Source organism: Stigmatopora argus, chromosome 7 (genome assembly GCF_051989625.1).
Source record: "Stigmatopora argus isolate UIUO_Sarg chromosome 7, RoL_Sarg_1.0, whole genome shotgun sequence".
In the NCBI taxonomy this organism is placed as follows: domain Eukaryota; kingdom Metazoa; phylum Chordata; class Actinopteri; order Syngnathiformes; family Syngnathidae; genus Stigmatopora; species Stigmatopora argus.
This window is the reverse complement of record NC_135393.1, coordinates 3,306,613-3,314,547: the sequence shown is the minus strand read 5'-3', so window position 1 is coordinate 3,314,547 and position 7,935 is coordinate 3,306,613. Positions and strand designations below refer to the sequence as shown.

General features: G+C 41.5%; 1 protein-coding gene across 2 annotated transcripts; it reads right to left on the bottom strand.

Moving 5' to 3' along the window:
* Positions 1–2,612: 2,612 nt before the first annotated feature.
* Positions 2,613–6,167, bottom strand: LOC144077098 (nucleoredoxin-like protein 1). Of its 2 annotated transcripts, none has more exons than XM_077604565.1 (4): positions 5,990–6,167; positions 4,199–4,481; positions 4,027–4,116; positions 2,613–3,841 (listed from the first exon to the last, which is right to left on the bottom strand). In XM_077604565.1, the coding sequence occupies exons 2-4, from the start codon at positions 4,432–4,434 to the stop codon at positions 3,565–3,567; spliced, it is 603 nt and encodes a 200-aa protein (XP_077460691.1). In that variant the 5' UTR covers positions 4,435–4,481; positions 5,990–6,167; the 3' UTR covers positions 2,613–3,564. The 2 variants fall into 2 exon arrangements, with proteins under 2 accessions (XP_077460691.1, XP_077460692.1); XM_077604566.1 differs by having other exon boundaries at positions 6,016–6,154.
* Positions 6,168–7,935: the final 1,768 nt, after the last annotated feature.

The following is a 7,935-nucleotide window of genomic DNA, read 5'->3' as shown; positions in this document are numbered from 1 at the left end:
CCCACAATGATTTTTCATAGGCGTTGGCATTTTGCTGGCTGGGATACATCATTGCTTTCACCAACTATGATTGGCTAGTAGGCGGGCCAAAGCAGCCAGAGATCGCAAACTCCACCCACAATGGCCGACAGAAGCAAAAACAAATGGATTCTGTTGCAGATTTCTCTCACAAAGCTATTTTCCAGACAGACTTTTCCAGAAAAAAATGGACATTATTAAGAAAGGGCGATCAACTCCGAAGCTAGCAAGCCTGTTACAGCCGGGAAAATGGTGTGTGACTTAGCTGCACAAGCAAATAGTATATTGTTGTGTTGATTTAAAGCCATTTTTAAAACGGACTATGCCGGAAATATGACAGGACAGGCTCGACTTTCATCATTAGCTTCGATGGCGATAGGAAAGAAGGAAGAAAGAAAGGAGGATGGATATTGTGTACAGTTAAAAAGAATTTTTGGTGAGTATAATATGGCTATATTCCTAAATAATATTTCAATTGTGGGCCCGGTTCTGATATCTGAAAAGCTCCAGTGTTTGTATTTAAGCTTCAGTGTTTGTATTTAATCACTAAATGCTGCTAGGATGTGGATTTCACCCCAGTTTAATTTTTGCCGTTTCGCCATTGACGTCCATCGCTGTCTTTTCCCAAGGAAATCTCCCCCCTGGCCCCCTGGTTGTAATGTCTCAAAAGCTCCAGTATTTGTATTCAGTCAATAAATGCTGCTAGGAAGTGGATTTTACCTAATTTTAGTGCATTTTTTGTCATTTCACGTATGGACGTATCGACGTTCATCGCTGTCTTTTTCCCGGGGAAATGATACTCCGGGCCCGGTTCTGATGTCTAAAAAGCTCCAGTATTTGTATTTAATTAATAAATGCTGTTTCCGGCTGGATTTTACCCCATTTTCGGGCAATGTTTGCCCGAAAGCCATTGACGTTCATCGCTGTCTTCTCCCGGGAAAATCGCCCCCCTGGTCTGGTTTTAATGTGTGAAAAGCTCCAGTATTTGTATTTAATCATGAAATGCTGCTAGGAAGTGGATTTTACCCCATTTTTGTGCATTGATTTATTGATTATTTTTATGTGTCGCAGCTCTAGCTGCAGTAGAGGTTTTATAGCCATAAAATAGTTTTTGAGGGTTGGAATGATACGTTGAAGGCGCTACGAGAAAATGCACTGACCGCCACTGGAATTACGTGAAGATGCTTTTCATTGACTATAGCTCAGCCTTCAACACTATAATACCGGACATTCTGACTAACAAACTCTCCCACCTTGGACTATCCTCTTCCGTCTGCTGCTGGATAAAGAACTTCTTAACCAACCGACCACAAACTGTTAGACTTGGTCCCCACCTCTCTTCCTCCATTACACTGAGAACTGGCTCCCTTCAAGGCTGTGTACTGAGTCCTCTTCTGTACTCCCTGTACACATACGACTGTACACCAACTCACCAGTCTAACCCCATCATCAAATTTGCCGATGACACCACTGTGGTCGGACTCATCTCAGGAGGGGATGAGTCGGCCTACAGAGATGAGGTCAACAAACTGTCTTTGTGGTGCTTGGTGAACAATCTCACACTGAACACCACGAAAACTAAAGAAACAATCCTGGACTTTCGCAAACACAGCACAGATCTGGCCCCACTCCTTATAAATGGAGTATGTGTAGACAGGTTCCAGTCCTTTAAATTCCTGGGGTCCACGTCACGGATAAGCTCCCCTGGTCTACAAACACCACGACAGTAGTGAAGAAGGCCCAGAAACGACTCAATTTCCTCAGGGTACTCAGGAGGAACAACTTGAACACTAAGCTTCTGGTAACCTTCTATAGAGCCACTGTGGAGAGCATCCTGGCATACTGCATCACAGTGTGGTACGCTGGAAGCACGGCAGCAGACAAAAAGGCCATGCAGAAAGTGATTGACACTGCCCAGAAGATCGTCCGCTGCTCTCTGCCCTCACTGGAAGACATTGCCAGCCCTCGATACCTCAGCAAAGCCAGGAACCATCGGGGACCCATACCACCCTGGTCACAATCTGTTCCAGCTGCTGCCCTCTGGCAGACGCTATAGGTCCCACAAAGTACGGACAAAAAGGCTTAAGGACAGTTTTTTCCCCACATCCATCAGGACTCTAAACTTGCGGTAACACGACACACAATCCTTTCTGTGTAATAACTTCGGGGTGAGGTAATATGAATAGACACGTTGGGCGGTGATCTGCCTCCTACTGGCTGACTGAAGGTAAGTGAAAGACAGTGAGAGGTAAGTGATCCGCTCGGGGGTGATGCGATGTATCATCACGGCAGAATGCCAAATTACGAGTCCGAAATTATCACTTATTTGGGTCTTTTGGACGGAAAACGCACCTTATGGAGAAGCACTACCAATTTCGTCATACACAGTTTCTAGGTATGATGACAATTAGGCTTTTGTCGAGTCAATGATGATGACAAAGCCTATGTCCGATTATATTATATTATATTATTAATTATCATAATATGCCACAGCACATTTATTTGGAAATACCCTTTTACCAGTGGTAGTGTTCTTATTTTTGCTCTGAAGGATTTTGTGAGATAATTGACAAACAAACATTGACAGGACATTATTGAAGCTTCAATGGTCAATTGTCTTTATTAGCCAGAAAAAAGGCAGCCTATCATGATCTGACTCTCACTTAAAGTGGGCGTTAATTTGAATATTAGTGGGTTGGTTTCAGTTAAAAAGCAACATCCAATGTCCTTAGCTAGTTTGATCAATTCGGTCAACCCTTTGTCATGGGGGAAGGAGAGTTTTATTTTACCGTGCCCCCTGGACAACAGCCAGACTCAGGAACTGTTAGTTTATAAAACAAACACCAGCGGGTTTTAACTTAAACATCTGTTAGGGCAGAGATCTCAAGATTTAACACTTCTCTCTGAACTTTAAGAGCAGGAAGTTTGGACACAGGTCACAAAAAGTCTTACAATGTTGTTTCTCTTTGCTGCAACTGTTAGAACACTGGAACAATTGTTCATAAAGCAAACACAATGACCAAAAACTGTGATTACTGTGACCAGGCTACACAAACCACTGATCAAATAGAAGCAATCACTTTGATCATGGTGAGTTTATGGTGAGCGACTTCAAATATGGCTCAAACTTATAAGTTTTTTTTAAACAGATAATTCATAACACCTGGTATATTTAACATTAGCAGAAGTAATGTTGACTGTGAGTGTGCAATGGCTATCAGAGACAAAACAACACATCCATTAATGTTCAAATGATCAAGTGCATTCACGGTAACATTCCTACAAATGGAATATTGGATAGTCCAATGTGGATGTGGATATTGCTGTTTTTTATAATGTAAGAGGAAGTCAGAGGTGTTGAAGAAATACCACACAAGCATGTTGAGTACATGGGCCTGACCTGAATAATATTATGTTCTACTACAAATGGTGGGACCTAATGGAAAAAAAAATCATGCCCTCAGGACAGTAAGCAAGGAAATTCCCTTTGAATCTTTCTTTCTCATTGTATCCCATACTTACTTCAATGTTCTTGTTTCCACAACCTCACAACACCCACCATCTTTTTTTCCTTTTGTCATCCTCTGTCTTGTATTTGAGCCTCCTCACCGGTTCTGTTGCACTGCGTATATTCAGGTTGTCAAACTCCTCGTTGAGCATGAACGTTCTTTCAATCAATTCTGACGATTCTTCCCAGTTGCGAAAACACTCGGCACCCAATCGGTAAATGTCCTGTACAGCATTCAGAGACAGGACAGAACCATCTGGACGAAGGACCACCACAGTTGGGACATCTTTTACCTTAAACATGGCCTGAAGTTCCCTAAAAAAGTTTGTATTGTTAGCACCGCAAAATAAAAGCTGTTTTAAATCAATTATATACCTTATTTAGAGCTCTATATACATATATGCATACATTATTTTTATCATTGTAATACACTTCACAAAAAGGGTCTGTCTCCAAACACAGAGATAGTAAAAATAATGATACTTCTCCTTGCCACTTACTTCCTATATGGGTCCTCAAAAGCTAAAAAGAGAACCTTTTTGTGCATGTCCTTGAGAAATCTTCCTTGCTTCTCTTCTGATTGGTCCAAGCTGCAGAGAAAAGGAAATGATCAATTGAATATAGGTGAGGTCAATTTGTAAGTTGATTCAAAATTAAGCAAAAATGAGTGACCTGATGTAAATGAGTGCCAGCAATCTAGGATATTCAATATAAGCTGGGTCTTTCAGTCGTTTAAAAAAGTCATTAAGAACAGGCAGAAACTCGCAACACTTGTCACAGTCTGCAGATGCAAAGAGAAGCATGAGGATTCGGTTCTCCAGAATTCCCACAATTTCCCGCTCAGTGTTGAGCTCATCCTGGTCCCAGTTGTTCTCTACCAGAACTCGGTTGAGGAAAAAGTCCACCATGATGGAATGGAAAACACAGAGGAAGGAATGATGGGCAGGGGATCCGACTGCAGAGAGAGCAAGAATTGTGTTTGAAGAAGAGTCGGTCACGCTTCAATTGAATGCTTTTATGCCAGTGTCATAAAACTGTCATAATCGTGAGATGACACCTGTCATGAACTTGAATGAATGCTTCTGACATGTCATTTAGGGTCATAACATAAACCCTAACCGAAAGACATTTGGAAATTTCAACTTTGCAAAAAAGGAATATCACCTACTGAATGACAATAACTTCTATCATAAGTATCCATTCATATTCATGACACCGCCGTAAGTGTTACAACTGGCTCAGTCGTGGGACATTAGTTGGAAGCAAATGGAGGGAAGCAATGAAGGGGACAAGGAGGTGGAGTGATCTAACAAAACATTTAATAAAACGTGGCTGGGGTATCAATAAAATAACAATGTCAATGTGTAGTTGTTTTTTCTTCTTTGTAGAGGAAGCCTGAACATTTCCCTCTCTGCATAAAACTATAATAACTCATTTTGTGTTCCATAGTGGAGATTAAGAAGTTGCCAATGGTTGTATCAAAAAGGAAATTACTTCCCTCAATGTTAGATGGAAGTCAGGAGGATATAAATTGCAGTTGTCAGTAGTAGTTTGAATATTCTAAATTATTGGCTTTGTAACCCATCATTACTAAATTGGCAATTTTAACCTTAATCCATTTGTTAAGCAAATTATTATAATTGTTCTGCTTTAGTGTGGAAATGCACCAAAGATGGTTAATGATATTTTGCTTTTCTTATTACTCAATCGGCGGCCGAGTGATTGGTGCGTCGGCCACTCAGTTTCATGGTTGTGGGTTTGATCCCGAATTGGTCCTTACTGTGTGGAGTTTGCAGTGCCTATTACATATTACTAAATTCCTCTATATTTTCATAACAACTTCAGATGACGTAAATTTCTAACCTTTGCAATACACCCTGTTGAATATAGGCCATAGAAATAATCATTAAAAAATCAAACATTATTTAATACATTATCTATATGTCGAAGCTCAGGCAGCCTTAGGAATCAGAATCAGGTGTGGATGGATGAAACTCCACACCAAAAAATACTTCTCTGATGGAGAAATAAAGCTGAGGCCCACATCTCTAAAGTGTGCTTTATCTGTCCTCGCCAGCTTGCATTTGAGTGTCGCAGGAATCACTACAGGCTGTGAATTGACAGTGATAACCTCACAAATTAGATTTGGCTCTCTGGCTTTTAGCTGATCTATTTGGGACTACAACTCCACATTGAAACATCCGAGTCTGAAAGATGAAAAATATGTTGCGAGCTGGACATTGCCTGGAAAAGCGGATTTACTGAAAGACTTGGTGAGGTCAAAGCTTAAATCCTACATTTGGAAAAGTAATTTTGGAATCATCCAGTTCACTTTATGAAGCTCATTGATCCTGGGCTGATATACTAGCACCACTGCGTTGTTTAGGTAATAGCTACTTAATTAGGTAATCAATCTTTATACGTGTGGTGGCAGATGAATATCCCGCGAGTGATTTACCTCACCTTGAAACTCCTCGTCTCAAACGTACCCCAAATTTCTTCTCCAAGCTTTTGTATTCATCTCTGATTTGTTGATGCTCCTCTTTATCCCTGACCCGTTTCACCTCATTACTTTTTTTCCTCTTAAACTGCTGTCTTCACTGCCTGTCTCTTACTTTTGTGTCTAGCGACAGCAGGATTTACAAATGGAGATTAGAACTGAGTTACAGAGGGTGTGTCCTTGCTGTAATTTAAACGAGCATAGGTTATTGTTAGGCCCTAACAACTCCAGGTCAAGAGTACAAATCTTATTAGTAGTTTAATAGAAGTAGGTAGAAGAGTGAGGTTCAAGAAAAGAGATGAAGTAGATGGTAGGGCCTATACACATGAAATTTATTTGATGTCTATGTCTGCCAATGGCAGTGAAAGAGTTACTGAATTTATGTCCTGAGACCAAATAGTATTTAAAAAAAAGAATAAAGAGAAATACATTAGTGAATATAGTATCAAAATAACGATTAAGTCTGGAGTATACCACCTTAAATGCTAATTTTCCCTAAATGACCAAATTTAATCATAAAGGGGGGGCATATTGTTTCTCTCTCATCTCATCTCATTTTCTGAACCGCTTTATCCTCATTAGGGTCGCGGGGGGTGCTGGAGCCTATCCCAGCTGATTCCGGGCAAGAGGCGGGGGACACCCTGAATCGGTGGCCAGCCGATCGCAGGGGACGAGGAGACGGACAACCATGCACACTCACACCTATACCTAGGGCCAATTTAGAGTGTCCAATCAGCCTACCATGCATATTTTTGGAAATTGGGAGGAAACCCACGCGGGCCTGAGGAGAACACGCAAACTCCACACATGCATGGGCAATAGGCAGGTCTTACGTCTGATTCCTTAGTTTCTGTATTTGTTAAGGATGGGTTTTGTTGTGTTTTTCCCTTGTGTGACCTGTCCCTGTGATTGCCCATTGAGTTCACCTGTCGTTTCCCCGCCCCTGGTGTATCTCGTGCTTGTTGCGTCTTGTTAGACCCAGGTGTTTCTGATTGCCCTTTTTTAAACATACATAGCACTACCATAGCAACGCGTCCTTTAAAACGAAGCACCCTATCTATTGACAAAAACAGAAAATACACTCGCAACTGAGACTGCGCCTTTTAGGGCGGTGCATTTCATAGGTGTGAAAATACAGTATTAAGAGGGCAGCATTCACGTGACGTGCACAGAGCATGCTCTGGTTCTGCTACTCCTGTTTAGTAGTTACATAGCAATTACTAAATAACAGCGCCTTCTCTATTTTATCCAAATTATTTATTTTTAATTTTTTAATTAACGATTAAGTCTGGAGTATACCACCTTAAATGCTAATTTTCCCTAAATGACCAAATTTAATCATAAAGGGGGGGGGGCATATTGTTTCTCTCTCATCTCATCTCATTTTCTGAACCGCTTTATCCTCATTAGGGTCGCGGGGGGTGCTGGAGCCTATCCCAGCTGATTCCGGGCAAGAGGCGGGGGACACCCTGAATCGGTGGCCAGCCGATCGCAGGGGACGAGGAGACGGACAACCATGCACACTCACACCTATACCTAGGGCCAATTTAGAGTGTCCAATCAGCCTACCATGCATGTTTTTGGAATGTGGGAGGAAACCAGAGTACCCAGAGGAAACCCACGAGAACATGCAAACCAATTTTGTGACACGCCAAGAATTTGCGGAGAAAATCATTCCGTCTTGGACCTTTGGAACAATCAGGTCTCGGCAGTCACCACTTATTAGCGTTATTCTTTTTTTACTTCGTACAATGCCGCGTGCTCGTTTTTTTTTTGTTCTGGAGGGTTTTTGGAAGAAAGGCAGACTGAGACTCAGGATCATTTCTGCAAGAAATGACATCCTCTTGTTATCTGGCTATTTTAAATCCTTTCCAGCAGCAGGCAGAAGTGGGTGTTAATTTGAATATTG

Bases quoted from the DNA above. Each gene is read 5' to 3' on its own strand.
- LOC144077098 (XM_077604565.1), bottom strand. From the start codon at position 4,434: ATGGTGGACTTTTTCCTCAACCGAGTTCTGGTAGAGAACAACTGGGAC. The intron at 4,117-4,198 runs GTCACTCATTTT...TTTTCTCTGCAG, and splicing joins CTGGCACTCATTTACATCAG to CTTGGACCAATCAGAAGAGA. The intron at 3,842-4,026 runs GTAAGTGGCAAG...AAACTTTTTTAG, and splicing joins TTTGAGGACCCATATAGGAA to GGAACTTCAGGCCATGTTTA.